This window comes from Pan paniscus, chromosome 21 (genome assembly GCF_029289425.2).
Source record: "Pan paniscus chromosome 21, NHGRI_mPanPan1-v2.0_pri, whole genome shotgun sequence".
Lineage (NCBI taxonomy): Eukaryota > Metazoa > Chordata > Mammalia > Primates > Hominidae > Pan > Pan paniscus.
The window spans coordinates 2,170,150-2,187,769 of NC_073270.2; the positions used below are offsets into that span (position 1 = coordinate 2,170,150).

Genomic DNA, 17,620 nt, shown 5'->3' on the forward strand with positions numbered 1-17,620 from the left:
CTGTGCCTTTTCATATAAACTTTAGAGTAAGCTGGTGTATATCTATGAAAAACCTTGCTAGGATTTTGATAGGAGTTGCATTAAACCTATAGATTAATTTGGGGAGAACTGACATTCTTGCTATGAACATGATATATCTTATCTCTCCATTTATTAATATTTAGGTTTTATTTGATTTCCATCAGTATCATTTGTAATTTTCAACATATAGATCCTGTACATACCTTGTTATTTGTTTAAAGCAGAAAGGGAGATGATTATGAATGGCATTCTGTCCTTTGTTTTGGTTTTCAAATGTTCATTGTTAGTATGTAGAAATGTAGTTGATTTTCCTGTGTTGAACTTATATCCTGTCACCTTGCTGAATTCAAGGTGTTTAGGATTTTTTTTTTTTGGTAGATTCCTTGGGAATTTCAGGGTAGACTATCATGTCATTTGCAAATAGGGACAGTTTTATTCCTTACTTGCTAATATGAATGTCTTTTCTTTTTCTTGCCTTATTGCAGTGGTCAGGATGTCCAATATTATGTTAAATAAGAGTGATGAGAAAGAACATTCTTTCCTCATTCCCAATCTTAGGAGCAAAGTATTCAGTCTTTCACAGTAAAGTATATGTTAGGGGTAGGTTTTTTGTAAATGTTCTTTATCAGGTTAAAGAAGTTCCCCTTTATTCTTAGTTTGTTGAGAGTTTTTAATCTTGAATGGATTTATCATGTTTGATTTTGTCAAAAGCTTTTTTCTGCATCAATTGATATGATCATATGATTTTTCTTCCATAGCTTATTGATATGGTAGATTACACTGATTGATTTGTGACTATTAACCAGTCTTGCATGCCTAGAACAAATCATACTTGGTCATGGCATATAGTTCTTTTTATACATTTTTAAATTCAATTTGCTCATGTTTTGTTGAGGATTTTTTGTGTGTGTAAGTTCATAGGATATACTAGTCTATATATATATATAAATATATATATATATATATTTTTTTTTTTTGGTGTAGTCTTTTCCTGGTTTTGATACCAGAGTAATACTGGTCTCATGAAATGGATTGGAAAGTATTCCCTCCTCATATATTTTCTAGAAGTGACTGTAAAATTGGTGTTAATTCTTCTTTAAATGTTTGGTAGAATTCTTCCTGAAATCATCTGAGCCTGGAGATTTTTGGTTTTTGTTTTTTTATTTTATTTTTTTAGAATGTTAAGTGTAATTCAGTTTCTTTAATGGAACTATTCAGATTATCTGTTTCGTTTTGGCCAAGTTGTAGTTTATGGTTTCTAAGAATTGGTCTATTCTGAGTTGTTGGATTAAGTTGTTCTTAGTATTCTCTTATTATCCTTTCAGTGGCTACAGATCTATTGTAATATCTCCTGTTTCATTCTTGTTATTGGTGACTGTGTCCTCTCTCTTTTTGTATTTGTCAGTCTCGCTAGGAGTTGGTCAGTTTTATTCATTTTTTTTGAAGAATTGACTTTGTTTCATTTTCTCTCTTGTTTTTCTTTTTTATTGACTTCTGTTCTTACCTTTATTACTTCTGCTTGCTTTGAGTTAATTTGCTCTTCTTTTTCTAGGTTTTTTAGGTCAGAATTTTGGTTATTGATTTGAATTCCTTCCTCTATTTTGATGTAAGCATTTAGTGCTATGAGGTTTCTTCTCAGCAATCCTTTAGTTATATCCCACATATTTTCGTATGTTTTTATTTTCATTTTAATTCAGTGCTATATATTTCTTTTTTGTGACTTTGATCCAAGGATTTTCTAGAAGTATGTTGCTTAATTTTCATGTATTTAGAGAGTTAACTTTTTGTTTTGATTTCTGTTATGATTCCATATGGTTGGAGAACATACTTTATATGATTTCAGTTATTTTACATTTGTGAGCTTTGCTTTATGGGCCAGGATGTGGTTCAATTTAAAATACCAGTGTTTTAGGAAGCCTGGAGTCCTGCCCACTCTGTTACCTCAGCCTGCCTCCACACCTCAGCTGTGGCTCACGTCACTTGTCTCTCACAGGCAGAGAAAAAGAGGCCCAGGCAGGATGGGACAGGTGGTAGGGGCAGCCTTCCGAGGACCCCTGTGTTAGTGACAGAACTGGACCTTGAACCCCCAGAGCTCTGCCTGCCTGGACCAGGAACCTGGTTCATCCTCCCCATGGAGCCTTTGCCTTCCATGACCCTTCCCATGACACGTGATGAACACACAATGAAGCTGAGGGAGGGGTGAGGTGGGTGAGGACAGAGGAGTAGCCAGTCCAGGCCCTGTGCCCCTACACCCTCACCTCTTTCTAATGGGGTGGTAAACGAGGAGGGGCAACTCAGATGCCTAAGAAGCTTAGGCCCAAATCTCAGAGACAGCGTGGGGCTGTTGCCCCCCTCACCCAGGTCCAGCAGGCGGCCTGTTCCCCCACTTATAAACAGGCCAAGCGCAACGCCAGGAGCTATCAGGGCCGCCGCCGCCGCCATCGTTGCAGCCAGAATACCACTTCCAGGGTTCCTAGCCAACTGCAAGCAGTTGACTCTTCGTCTGCTTCCTGCAGGACCTACAAGAACAGTGAGGAGCTTCGGTCTCGTATTGTGTCTGGAATCATCACACCTATCCATGAGCAGTGGGAAAAGGCTAATGTAAGCAGTCCCCACCGGGAGTTCCCCCCTGCTACCGCCAGAGAGGTGGACCCACTCCGGATTCCTCCACACCACCCACACACCAGTCGGCAGCCTCCCTGGTGAGTACAGAGTGCCTAGCGGGAAGCCCATGCTTCTGTAGAGGGATTCTAGCCAGCTATCCCCATCCTGCCACTTGACCCCATCCCTGGCCTGTATGTGTTTTCAACAAAATGATCAATGTCTTGGGGTGCATGGAGTTAGAAAGTGGAGACATAAGTGGAGCAGTGAGTTCTTGAACTGCTACTAGTCACCCTAATTACCCAAAATCCTAAGCCTGCCTGATTTCTTTCTAGGGGCCACACAGAGCCCCTGAGTCTGTCCAAGGATCAGTGCCTCCGGGGCTTATGTGCAGTAGTCTAAGGTTGCTGCCCAGGTAATTCACAGCTAATTCATTCCAGAGCTTTTTGTCTAGACAGGTCCCTGGGCCAGTCTTTCTGAGAAAATGTAAACATGTAGAGGTACTAGCCCAGAGGAGATGCAGTCCCAGTGTCTTGCCCATTTCATTTCATTGTAGTCCTCCAATCTCGCTATCAACTTCAGAAGTTTTCCAAAATAGCATGGGATGTGAGTGAGTCACATTCCAAGGTTTTTGCAGATTAGGATGGCAGCATTAGGACTGGAGACTTCTGCTCAGAGGGAGGAGACAAGGACCAGGGGACCCTAGTCTCTAGCTGAGACAGCACTTCTCAGTTTGGAGCCCGTACTGTGATACCATACTGTTGGTAGGGATAAGGGACAGAGTTCACTGTGAGGGACATGAATAAGCACTTAATAAATGTAGGCTACCATTGTTATTTTATTCTGGTTCGCAATTATATGCCTTTAGTTAGCTAAAAATGGGAAATCAGTTTAATTATTCCAAGTAATGATTGGCGTATCTCTTTGGCAAAATCTTTACCAAAAATATTGAGTCCTGTGAAGAGAATGGAGAATAAGAAAAAGTGGTTGAAAAGGTTGAAAATGGCTTGTCTGATATATCTTATTTTACCAAAGGGAATAGAGATAAGATGACCTGCCTGAGTTCGCCAGCCACTAATAAAGAGGCAGAGCCAGGGCTGGGGTCTAGGTGTCCTTACTCCCTGCACAGTGCTCTGGCTGTGATGTAAACAGATGTGATCTAACCACCTTTCCATGGTGGAAAGATTTAAGAATAAGCCCTGGTCAGAAGTCAAGTTGGGAAAAAATTTTAGACCTGAAGTAAATAGTAATTCTCAGCTTTATTAGACCCAATGCCCATTTCAAAACAAGTATTCTGTGAAATATCCCTTACTATATTGAAATGGAATTCATAGGTATTCTAACTTAACTCATGCACATTTCAGAGGACATCAGTATAAAGTCCTAACTATAACATAAATCAGAAAAAGAGAGTAATTGATAAGATGATGATGTGTATTCCATGCGTAGGTGCCTGAGTACACTGGAGAGCATGGATGTTTACACCTGTATGTTGAATTATCTTGAATTCAACAGTGACAAAAGCTGTTGTATACAGATGTATTATGTCAACAACTCAAATACCACAAAACTCTGTTGCTGTTACTAACATGACTTTTTTGAAATGGTAAACAGCTGTTAGGAGAATTGCAAACAAAATAGTGATTGAATATTGTTTCTTCAGTTATACCATAGTTACATTCCTGGAAAAATGTGCTTGTTTTAAAGTAGTAGAAAAAAATACTTTGTGTTCATATATAAAATGGCCTTACATTCAGATAATTTATTTAGGCTTTACACCTCCATGAGTATCTAACAAGACATTTGAAAATTGTGTGGGATGCAGGTCATTCTTCATTTCGTGAAACTCTACTATGAATTGTAGAACATCCAGCATCTCTGGTCTCTGCCTGTAAATGCCAAGAATGCCCTCCAACTACTATGACAAGCAAAAATGACCCCAGGGCTTGCACTATGGCACCTGGAGGCTATGCTTCCCTATTTGGGAATCATAGACGTAGAGTATAGAATTGTGAAAGTAAAAATCCTAGCCTTGGAAGAACTGAGAGAATGAGAAAATCACCATGTTGCAACTTCTGCTGAAATAATGTACCTAGTCACAAATTGTCAGTGGTTGATAAAACTATTAAGTAAAGGTTGATAGGGGACTTTATAATAGGTGGATCTGGCAAGTAGCATCTGAACCCACTGGTTAATCTTAACGCTAAAAGTGGGATAGCCAGATACTGTTTTCTAATATTATGCAATAGTAAGTTCACAGCAACCTCAATCTAGATCTAACTCCCAGTTTAAAAATATGAAGGACAGAAGAATGAGTCAAACAGGTGCATGAGGATACAACATCCAAAATTGGAATATGGAAAAATTATATAGGATAAATTGACCTTGTTTTTTCAACAAATAAATTAATCGCATGGGGAGAAAAGGGAGAAGGAGGCTCTTGTGGAAAGAGTCATACCAACTAAAATGCAGTGTTGGACCTTGTTTGAAACTTGATTCAAACTAATTCAAAAAATTATTTTTCAAACATTTGGGGAAATTTGAGCATGGACCAGGTATTAGATAGCATTATGAATTACTGCCAGTTTTGTTAGGTGAAATAATTCTGCTTATGTTAAAAAAGTCTTTATCTGTTAGAGATATACATTGAAGTATTTAAAGGTGAATGATATGTCTGGGATTTACTTTAAAATAATTTCAGCCCCTGCCAAAAGAGTAAGGTGTTGGGGAGGGGAAGTATAAGTAAAATAAGAATGGTGGACTATTGATAATTATTGAAGTTAGGCAGGAATACACACAGGAACTCATGATACTATTCTTACTATTTTTTGGTATGTTAAAAAATTTCCTTAATAAGGATTTTTTATTAATACCAGTTCTTCACGTAGTCCTCCAAAAAATAGAAGAGGAGGGAATACTTCCCAGCTTCTTCTGTGAAGCTAGTATTATCCTGATACCAGTACCAAAGACATGACAAGAAAACTACAAGCCAGTATCCTTTATGAATACAGATATGAAAACCCTTAACAAAGTACTAACAAACCAAATCCAGCAACGTATACAAAGGATTATATAACATGACCAAGTGAAATTGATTCCAGGAATGATTGATTTAACATCTGAAAATAAATCAGTGTTAATATACCATATCAATAGAACAAAGGAGGCCAGGCGCCCGGTGGCTCATGCCTGTAATCCCTGCATTTGGGAGGCTGAGGCACAGGAATCGCTTGAACCCGGGAGGTGGAGGTTGTAGGGAGCTGAGATGGCGCCACTGCACTCCAGCGTGGGCAACAGAGACTGCATCTCAAAAAAAAAAAAAAATACAAAGGATAAAAACTACATGTTCATCTCGATAGAGAAATAGCATTTGACAAAGTCTGACACCCTTTCATGACAGAAGCATTCAGTTAGCCTGGGAAATATAGTGAGAACCTGTCTTTACAAAAAAAATTAAAAATTAGCCAGGCTTGATGGCATATACCTGTAGTCCCAGCTACTTAGGGGGCTGAGGTGAAAGGGTCACTTCAACCTGGGAGGTCAAGGCTGCAGTGAGCTGTCATCACACCACTGCACTCCAGCCTGGGCAACAAAGTGAGACCCTGTCTCAAAAACAAACAAAAAAACAAAACCAAACAAAAGCAAATAAAAAACCAACAAATTCAGCAATAGAAGGGGCCAGGCATGGTGATTCACCCCTGTAATCCCAGCACTTTGGGAGGCCAAGGCAGGTAGATTATTTGAGGTCGGGAGTTCAAGATCAGCCTGGCCAACATGGTGAAACCCTGTCTCTACTAAAAATATATAAATAATCTGGGCATGGTTGTGCATGCCTGTAATCCCAGCTACTCGGTAGGCTGAGGCAGAATCGCTTGAACCTGGGAGGTGGAGGTTGCAGTGAGCCGAGATCACACCACTGCACTCTAGCCTGGACAACAGAGCGAGACTGTGTCAAAAAACACACACACGAAAAGAACAACAACAAAAAACAACAATAGAAGGGAATTTTCTAAAGCCAATAAAGAGCATCTACAAAAAGCTCACAGCTGACATTCTCCTTAATGGAGAAAGATGGAGTGTTTTCCTCTTAAGATCCGGAACAAAGCAAGCATGTTTGCTTTTGTTTTTGCCACTTTTATATAACATTGTACTTGATATTCTAGCCAGGGCAATCACTCAAGAAAAATAAGGGGTATCCAGATTAGAAAGTAGGAAGTAAAAATACCTCTATTTGTCAATGACATGATATCTTGTATACAGAAGATCCTAAGGAATCCTCCGAAAAACAGAACTAAGCAAGTTCAGCAATGTGGCAGGATATAAAATTGATATCCTGGCTAACACGGTGAAACCCCGTCTCTACTAAAAATACAAAAAATTAGCTGGGTGTGGTGGCAGGTGCCTGTAGTCCCAGCTACTCAGGAGGCTGAGGCAGGAGAACGGCGTGAACCTGGGAGGCAGAGCTTGCAGTGAGCTGAGATTGCACCACTGCACTCCAGCCTGGGCGACAGAAAAGCGATAAAAATCAGTTGTATTTCTATACATTAGCAATGAACAATCTAAAAATTAATGAAATTATCTCATTTATAACAACCCCCAAAAGAATATAATACATAAAAATAAATTTAACAAAAGAAGAATTGTGAAAGATTTGGGAAAGAATTGTGTAAGATTTGTACAGTGAAAACTGTAAAACGTTGAAAGAAATTAAAGATTTAAGTAAAGGAAAGACATTCTGTGCTCACGGCTAGGAGGATTAATATTAGCCATACTCCCCACTTGATCTACCTATTCAGTGCGATCCCAGTGAAAATCCCAGCAGGTTTTGGGTTTTTCCCCCCAGAAATTGGCAAGCTGATCCTACAATTCAGGTAGAAATGCAAGGGAACCAGAATGGCTAAAACAATCTCAAAGAAAAACAAAGTTGAAAGACTTCCAGATCCGTATTTCAAAACTTATTACAAAGCTTCAATCATCAGGACTGTGTGGCACTGGCATTAGGATAAACATATAGAGCAAGGAAATAGAATTGAGAGTCTAGAAATTAACCCATACATTCATAGGGAATTGATTTCAGCAAGAGTGCCAAGACAATTTAGTAGAGAAACCATAGTCTTTTCAAATGGTGCTGGGACAATTGGATATCTACATGCAAAAGAATGAAGTTGGGTCCCTTCCTCAATTACCTCTAAATGAATCACACACCTGAGTGTAAGAGCTTGAACTATAAAATTTCTAGACTAGAAATAAGTCTACCTTGGGTAGTCTTATTCCCTGACCTTCAGTTAGACTGTGGTTTCTTAGACACAATACCTGGGAGGTCAAAAGCACAAGCAGTGAGAAAAAATAGACAAATCGAACTTTGTCAAAATTGAACTTTGTCAAAATTAAAATATTTTGACAAGGATAGTATCAAGAAACTGAAAAGATAACCCAAAGAATGGGAGAGAATATTTGCAAATCAGATATCTGACAAGAAGCTTGTATCCAGAATATATAAAGAGCTGTTACAACTGAACAATACAAAAGAAAACTCAATTTTAAAATGTTCAAAGGATTTGAGTAGATATTTCTCCAAGGAGGATGTACAGATAGTCCATGAGCACAAGAAAAGGTGTGCAACAACATTGGTCATTAGGGAAATGGAAATCCAAACCAAGAAATAGTATTATTTGCAATAGCCAAAAAGTAAGAACAACCTAAATGTCTATCATTTGATGAACAGCAAATATGATATATGCTTACAACTGAATATGGATATTACAGCAATAAAAATGAAGGACTTATACATGTTATAATGTGGATGAACCTTTAAAACATCACGTTAAGTGAAAGAAGCCAGTCATAAAAGACTATATATGATTTATTTATGTGAAATGTCCAGAATAGGCAACTTTATAGAGATAGAGAGCAGATTAATGGTTGCCAGGGTGGAGGTGGAAGATGGGAAAGCAGGAATGAGGAGAGACTGCTAATGGGTACCAGGTTTCTTTTTGGGGTGAAGAAAATGTTCTGAAATTAGAACATTTGCATATTCTGTGAACATCTAAAAACCATGCATTATACATGTTAGCTGGTTGAATTTTATAAGTGAAATGTATCTCAATAAAGCTATAAAAAATGGGTATTTTACAAAAGTCCTAGACTTGGCTTAATTGGAAACATGAATATATAATGATAGAAATTATTTCCTTCAGATCAAACCATAGTCCAAGAGAATCGATAATAACTGCCCATGACTGGGGCTTTTTTTTTCTTTTTAATATTTTTTCTTCAGCTGAAGAGTGGTTTGTTAGTACCTAAACAATATTTTAAGGACTCATCATCATACCAGCAAACATGATTTATTTAAAATTAGCTACTGAATGCCTTCCCCCTAAGGAAGAAGGCAAGGATAACCACTCTGACCACTCTTATTCAGCATACTACTAGAAGTTTTAGCCCGCACATTAAAACAAGAAAAAGAATTATCATACAGATAAGGAAGGAAGAAATAAACCAGTTTATATATGCAGATGACATAATGATCTACACAGAAAATCCCAAGGAATCTACCAAAAATAATAATAAAAATAAGTTTGACAAGGTTGCCAGATACCAGATTAACATACAAAAGTTAATTGTATTTTTATATACTAGCAATAAACACGTGGAACGAAATTTAAAATACAGTACTGTTTATAGTTGTTCAACAACTACTCAGATAGGCTGGGCACGATGGCTCACGCCTGTAATCCCAGCACTTTGGAGGCCGAAGAGGGCGGATTACCTGAGGTCAGGAGTTCGAGACCAGCCTGGCCAACCAACATGGTGAAACCCCATCTCTACTAAAAATAGAAAAATTAGCCAGGTGTGGTGGCGCACGCCTGTAATCCCAGCTACTCGGGAGGCTAAGGTGGGAGAATCGCTTGAACCCAGGAGGCAGAGGTTGCAGTGAGCTGAGATCGCGCCACGCCACTGCACTCCAGCCTGAACGACAGAGCGAGACTCCTTCCCAAAACAAAACAAAACAAAAACTAAAATAACTCAGCTATAATTCTTTTTTTTTTTTAATTGTTATACTTCAAGTTTTAGGGTACATGTGCACAACGTGCAGGTTAGTTACATATGTATACATGTGCCATGTTGGTGTGGTGACCCATTAACTCATCATTTAACATTAGGTATTTCTCCTAATGCTATCCCTCCCTCCTCCCCCCACCCCACAACAGGCCCCAGTGTGTGATGTTCCCCTTCCTGTGTCCATGTGTTCTCACTGTTCAATTCCCACCTATGAGTGAGAACATGCAGTGTTTGGTTTTTTGCCCTTGCAATAGTTTGCTGAGAATGGTGGTTTCCAGCTTCATCCATGTCCCTACAAAGGACATGAACTCATCATTTTTTATGGCTGCGTAGTATTCCATGGTGTACATGTGCCACATTTTCTTAATCCAGTCTATCATTGTTGGACATTTGGGTTGGTTCCGAGTCTTTGCTATTGTGAATAGTGCCACAATAAACATACCCGTGCATATGTCTTTATAGCAGCATGTTTTATAATCCTTTGGGTATATACTCAGTACTGGGATTGCTGGGTCAAATCGTAATTCTAGTTCTAGATCCCTGAGGAATCGCCACACTGACTTCCACAATGGTTGAAGTAGTTTACAGTCCCACCAACAGTGTAAAAGTGTTCCTATTTCTCCACATCCTCTCCAGCAGGTATAATTTTCACAAAACTTGTATAAGATTTTTATACTGAAAACTACAAAATGCTAGTGAAAGAAATCAAAGAAGATCTAAATAAATGGAGAGACATAACATATTCTTGGATTAAAAAATCAGCATAGTAAAAATGTCAGATACTCCACAAATTGATACACTATTTTAATGCAATTCCTATCAAAATCCCAACAAGAATTTCTGCAGATATAGCAAGATACAGCAGATAATATTTATATGGAAAGGCAAAGAATCTAAGATAGCTATAACAATTTTTTAAAAGAATAAAGTAGAAGAAATCATTCTACCCAATATTAGGGCTAATTATATAGCTAAAGTAATCAAGATGGTGGAATTGGCAGAGGGACAGACATATAGATAAGTAGAACAGAATAGTGAACACAGAACTAAGACCAGCCAACTTTTGACAAGGGTGCAAAAACAAGTCAATGGAGGAAAGAATGTCTTTCAGTAGATGATGCTGGAGCAATTGGATAATCACAAGCAAAAATATGAGCCTTGACCTTAACCTTATATAAAAATGACCTCAAATTGGATCATTGATTTAAATGTAACATACAATACCACAGCACTCCTAGAAGAAAACACAAGAGGAAATCTTCAGTATCTAGGGCTTGGTGAAGAGTTCTTAGATACAGCACTAAATGCACAATATTTAAAAAGATGCTAAATTGGACTTCATTGAAATTTAAAACTTTTGCTCTGTGAAAGACCCTGTTAAGAGGATAGAAGCATAACCTACAGTTTGGGAGGCAATGCTTAGAAACCATATATTCAACAAAGGATTCATATCTAGATAAAGAACTCTCAAAATCAACAGCTTAAGAAACTATCCGATTAGAAAAGGAAAAATGAAGGCCAGGCATGGTGGCTCATGCCTGTAATCCCAGTACTCTGGGAAGCTGAGGTGGTTGGATCACCTGAGGCCAGGAATTCGAGATCAGCCTGGCCAACATGGTGAAACCGTGTCTCTTCAAAAATACTTAAATTAGCGGGTGTGGTGGTGCATGCCTGTAGTCCCAGCTACTCGGGAGGCTGAGGCAGAGGATCACTTGAACCCGGGAGGCGGAGGTTGCAGTGAGCTGAGATGGCACCACTGCTCTCCAGCCTGGGTGACAGAGCAAGACTCCATCCCCCCCCCAAAAAAAGAAAAAAATGGAAAAATGATATGAAGAGGTAATACACTGAGAAGGATGTACAGATGGCAAAGAAGCAATGAAAAGATGCTCAGCATTGTTAGCCATTAAGCTAGGTGAAATGCAAATGAAACCACAATGGGAGTTTCACGCCTATTAGAATAGCCAAAATTAAAAATAGTGATGATACTAAATTCTAGAGAGAGTGCAGAAAAACTGGATCATGTACACTGCTGGCGGGCATGTCAAATGTTACAGCTACTCTGGAAAATCATTTGGCAGTTTCTTAAAAAACTAAACGTGTACTTAATAGTTAGCTCCAGGAATCACACTCCTGAACATTTATCTCAGAAAAATGAAAATTGTGCCCACAGGAAAACCTGTACACAGATGTTCAGAAGAGTTTTATTTGTAATAGCCAAAAGCTGGAAATAATCCGGATGTCCCTCCTCCGGTGATGAATAGTTAAAGGAACCGTGGTATATCCATACTGTGGAATACCACTCGGCAGCATAAAGGAATGAACTGTTGAAACACAGCAATTTGGTTAATCAGAGTCATTATGCTGAGTGAAAGAAGCCATTCCCAAAAGGTCACATATTGTGTGATTCCACTTACATAACATTTTTAAAATGACACAGTTATAGAGGTGCTAAACAGATTAGTGGTTGCCAGGGGTTATGAGGGCAGGGCTGTAGGTGTGGTTATTAAGGGGAGTAGCATGAGGGAGATCTTTGTGGTGGTTTAACTATTAGAGGAAACTGAGTGAAGTATATTGGAACCTCTTGTGCTGTTTTTCCAACCCCTGTGAATCTTTTTTTTTTTTTTTTAGACAGAGTCAGCCAGTATGGAGTGCAGTGGTGCGATTTCGGCTCACTGCAGCCTCCGCCTCCCGGGTTCAAGCAACTCTTATGCCTCAGCCTTCTGAGTAGCTGGGATTACAGATGCCTGCCACCACACCCAGCTCATTTTTGTATTTTTAGTAGAGACGAGGTTTCACCATGTCGGGCAGGCTGGTCTCAAAATCCTGCCCTCAAGTGATCTGCCCACCTCAGCCTCTCAAAGGGCTGGGATCACAGGCATAAGCCCCTGTTCCTGGGCCCCTGTGAATCTTTAATTATTTAACAATAAAAGGGTTTTTAAAATTTAGATGCTGAAGAGCCACTTAGATTCTTAAGTCCATGGTATTTATTCAGCTCTGTGTAGGGGGACAGTGGATCTAGCCCTGAGTGTTTCATAAAGGCCAGTGAGGCCTTTTGTCCTGCTCGCTCATATCATCTAGTCAGGGATGAGCAATGGACTGGGAGCACATAGGGAAAGGAATCTGAGCCTTACCTGAAGGCTTCCCCAAGGAGGGGACTGACCACTAAGCAGGCTCCTAAAAAATAAGGAGGAGATGTTAGCCAGACAGAGAGTAGGGCAGAAAGGGCGTCTTAGCCTGAAAGCCTGTCCTGTGCAGAGCCCTGGAAGGACAGGCAGTGGAGCTAGAGCCAGGCAGGGGTCATTAAGTGGGTTGCTGAGACCAGGTCAAGCTTCCCCACTTAGGGTAAGGGAAAGGATACAATACTCCTTATCAGGGTAGAAAATTACCAAGAAGTGATGTGGGCCTCAGTTCAGTGAATCTTTACTAAGTGAAGGCTCTGAGTCTTTGGTCTGAGGAGGCTTTGGGGAACATGTGGATATTCTACTAGGCCCAGAAAATGAGAAGGATACCAGCCAAGCACTGGACTGCTGCAGGTCCAGCAAGTCCTGCCCCAACCTGGTTTTGGTTGGCAGAAACCTCTGGTCCTCTATCTCTGGAGTTTACCCCACTTTTGACAGTACGACCACTCAGTTATTTTTGTCTGATGCCAAGATTACTGGCTTTTTTCAAGCGCATGTTTTCTTTGCTCTGTGTTTTCACCCATTGCTTGGACCTGTGCATTGTACATTTTTGGTGAGTCCTCTATTCAGCAAATGTTTTTCTCTGTGGGTTCAGGGATCCTAGGGTTGGGCCCCTACTTCAGAGGCATGCACTTCCCCTGTGGCATGGGAAATAGGTGAGTTAGAGAGATAGTTGCTGTTACAGAGGTTAGCACAGAGATACTTCATGAGTATCCTGGGAAAGGCTACTTGGAAGTGCTGCCTGAGCTGTGTCTTCACCAGAAAGGGAATTATTTCTTAAACTCTCTTTCTGCCTTTTCATGTGTCTGAATTACTACATAACAGATTTTTTTTTTTTTTAGGGAGAAGGTTGTTCCAGGCTGAGGAAACAGTAGGTTAGAGGCATGAAGGTCTAAAAACATGGGGCTGTCCCTGAACTTTAGCTGGACAAAAATGATTTGTCTGGAATCCTAGCATATACCAGCTATGGAGGGTGGGGCCAGATTTGGGGAAGCCCCTGATGTGAAGTACATGAATCTCCCTGTGGACAGTTGGAAACCACTGAAGGATTCTGAGGGCAACAGTGCCTTTGGCTAAAGAGCCTGGTGGGTTGGAGAGGATCAGGCAGAAGATCGAGCTTGTCCCTCCTCCATACCGCTCTGAAGGAAGGACTTGGTTCCCTTCCTTCCCTGCCCCACCTCTCCCCCCACGTCAAGGAGAGTATTTTGCGGCAATTAGAAACACAGGCTTTGGAGAATGATCAGCTGGGTTCAAACCCTGAGCTTACACCTTTCCCTGTCTCAGCACATTTAGCCTCTTGAAGCCTCAGTTTTCTGATCTGCACCTTGGGAATAATTATAGCTGTCTCAAAGGTTTTGTAGGATTGAATGTGATCATGGATATCACATGTTGACATTCAATAAATATTCAGTGGTCTAGTAACTGGCCACTGGAAAAAAAAAATTCAGTGGATGCCCATTCAGGTAGCTGGCAAGGATGAGAACAAGTTTGAAGGTGTAATGAGTAGAGGGTCTCTCAAAAGAGAACCTTGTTTTATTTTTTTTAAATACCTACCATCTTCCCCCCAAAACAGATTTGATGTAGGATTAGGTGTGAGAGTGTCAGCCCAGAGGGGGTGTTGGGCAAGTATTTAGGCCCAGGCCCAGGACATTATGGACATTGTTTCCGTTATCATCATCATCATCATCATCACCCTGTGTTGAGGACAGAAGTAATTTCCCTTTCTTGGCTGTTCACCATGCGTTGGCCTGTGAACCAAGTGTGTTAATTTATGGTTGCTTATCTTCTGGACAGCCCTACAAGAAGATCAGTGGCATCCCCACTTTACAGGGGAAGAGACAGTGGCTGAGGGAGGTAACGTAGTTTCTCAGCGTTATCTCGCTGGGAGGGTGAGCACTGGGATTTACCCCGAAGTGGGTCTAACTCAGCAGCTTATGCTTTTCCCACTGTAGCTGTCAGCGTTAGTTCATGTAATAAGCAATGTGGTGTACAAATTCAATGTAGTGTAGACTGATTATGGAGAAGCCCATCCCCTTTCTCCTCTTCAATTAAGTCTTTCTGAGGCAGACCTGTTTCACAAGAGTAAGGCACTGAACTGGAGAGGTGGTTGGAAGAGGAGGCAGAATGTTTAGGCGGCTTTTTCTTAGCCTCTAGCAAATTGACAGCCTATCAGATCTCCCCTCTGTAATCACCTCACCTGCCTCTGCCCCCAGTCCCTGCTTATTCCTTGGCCAGCCCCATTTGTCCATGAGCTCAGATAGCTGTGTTGACCCTGATTTCTTTACTACAGCTCCCATCACCACCACTTTGCTCAGCAACCAGGCACTCACACTTCCACCTTTTCCTTTCTCCCTGAAATGCCCAGTTTTGGGGTGAGGCCACAGCAGGAAGGAGGCAAAAAGCAGCACAGCAGCTGGCCTCTCTGGCTGCTGCAGAGTATTAATTATCCCATCACTGAACACCCTTGGCTGGCGCTCGGAGCAGAAATATCAGCCTCTGCTCCTTCCCATAGGACACAGTCCAGTGTCTCACCCCTCACCTTAAACACTCTTGTTTTGCCTCTCTCACACCTGGAAATTTCCAAATACAAACTAAAGTTGGAATTGTCTGCCCTAGAGCGTAAGGAGACTTGTTTCCCTATGTGTGTAGTGATGTATGGCTGCAGCTTGTCGAAAGATTCTGGGTCTGCTGTGATACTGGGTGCGTCTAGGCTAGGAGTATAGCTAGAGAGGACATTGCATTGTAGTGGAAGATTGGAGGTGGGCAGGTCTTTTCTACTCCTGAGAAGTCTAGGAAAGAATTACTGAAAACAACCATCTGTAAGGAAAATATTTTTTTATCCAGCCTAACTTTTTATTGTCATTATAAGTCTAACCTATTTCCTTTTGCTTCATCTGTCCTCTGATAGGAGACTGTATGCCCCAAATCCTGCTCCATGTTTTGTAAAAAACAGTTTTTTCTATGCTTAACCAGCTTCTCTAAAAATAAATCTTTAGATATAAAGCTCTTATTTATGTCATTCTGAATTCATTTTTAATCCCAACCAATCTGTATCTTTACATATTTTTAAATGTTCCAAATAGTTTGCATTTTGCATTTTCTTTTTAAATTTCATAATCCATTTACTAAAGTGCTAAACATAACTCTTTTAGTATCTGATATTTCATTTTGCTAGTATGCTGTGGTTTATATAACTTCTATGGGGTATTTCAAGCATTTCTAATTTGTGATTAGTACAGCTATGAACATCCCTGTGTATTAGGGTTTTTTTCCTTTTACTTCCTTGAGTTATATTACTTACACTGGAGGACCTCAAACTTTATGTTCTCAGGAACCCTCTAGCACTCTCAAAAATTATTGAGGACCCCAGAGAGCTCTTATATGGGTTATATGTAGCAATATTTACTGCATTAGCAGTTACAAATGATATTTTCAAAATACACATTTATTCATTCATTTAAAAATAAGCCCATTATGTGTTAATATAAATAACAAATTCCTATGAAAATATCTCTTCAAAACAAAAAATTTAGTGAGAAGAGTAACATTCTTTTACATTTTTGCAAATCTCTTTAATGTCTGGCTTAATGGAAGACAACTAGATTCTCATTTCTGCTTCTGCATTCAGTCTGTAGGGGATATGTTGTTTTCATTGAAGCCTTTCACATATCAGTTGTTGGAAAAAAAGAGGACTAGTTTAATAACCTTTTCAAATAATTCTAGATATTCTTCTTTACTGTTAAACCAACTTGACAAGTAGTAGTTTTTGTAAGGGTTAGTTGTAATGTGGAATCTGAATCCATACCAGTGAACTTTTTATATATCTGTTACATTAAAATCTGCTGGTCTATCATGCCATTTGAATGGACCTTTTACCCATGTATAATACTATTATAGAAGATCGTGTATTTTGGTCATTTGGAAAATACTGATTCACTGAGATATGCAGATCTGCTCAAAGTTGACACATCTTATTATACAATATCATTGCTAATTTTTGCTTGAAAACTTGAATTTTCTCATTGGCAGTAAATAGCATTCATTATTTTCCTTGAAGTAATGGGCTCACATCCTTTTGGAGAAAATGTCCGCTATGTAGCCAAGTTGAATAAGCATGGTTTGTCATTCTTTCAAGTAAAAACAAAAAACAAAAAACTGTTTTCTTTGAAAAAATGACTGCTTCAGCCTGCAGCTTGAACAACTGCACAAGTACTTTTCATCATGACAACCATTTTGCCTCTGTGTGCAGTAGAAGTGCTTTATGCAAGGCCGGGTGTGGTGGCCCACACCTGTAATCCCAGCACTTCAGGAGACTGAGACAAGTGAATTGCTTGAGCCTAGAAGTTTGAGACCATCCTGGGCAACATGGTGAAACTCTGTCTCTATAAATTAGCTGGATGTGGTGGCGTGACCCTGGAGTCCCAACTACTTGAGAGGCTGAGGTGGGAGGATTGCTTGAGCCCAGGAGGTGGAGGTTGTGGTGAGCCATGATCACACCACTGTACTCCAGCCTGGGCAACAGAGCACGACCCTGTCTCAAAAAAAAAAAAAAAAACAAAAAAAGAAGTGCTTTATGCCCATTTCTCACTTCACGCAGAATATTAAAAAGACATATTCAAAGATTGAAACTTTACAAAACTTGACAATCTATACCTCTTCATCAAGTACATTCTAAAGTGAAGCTGGATGTGGGTGAGTGAGTGGTAAGGGAGGATGCAATAACTGCCAGGTTAGTGCTGCTGCTTTGAGTCATACTA

General features: G+C 40.0%; 1 protein-coding gene across 2 annotated transcripts in view; it reads left to right on the top strand.

Moving 5' to 3' along the window:
• Positions 1-17,620, top strand: part of PSMF1 (proteasome inhibitor subunit 1) — a 49,064-nt gene that overhangs the window by 14,037 nt on the left and 17,407 nt on the right. For both annotated transcript variants that reach the window (XM_003821255.6, XM_008974715.5), the window contains exon 4: positions 2,538-2,723. In XM_003821255.6, coding sequence (XP_003821303.1) covers positions 2,538-2,723 — 186 coding nt within the window. The remainder of the gene's footprint in view (positions 1-2,537; positions 2,724-17,620) is intronic.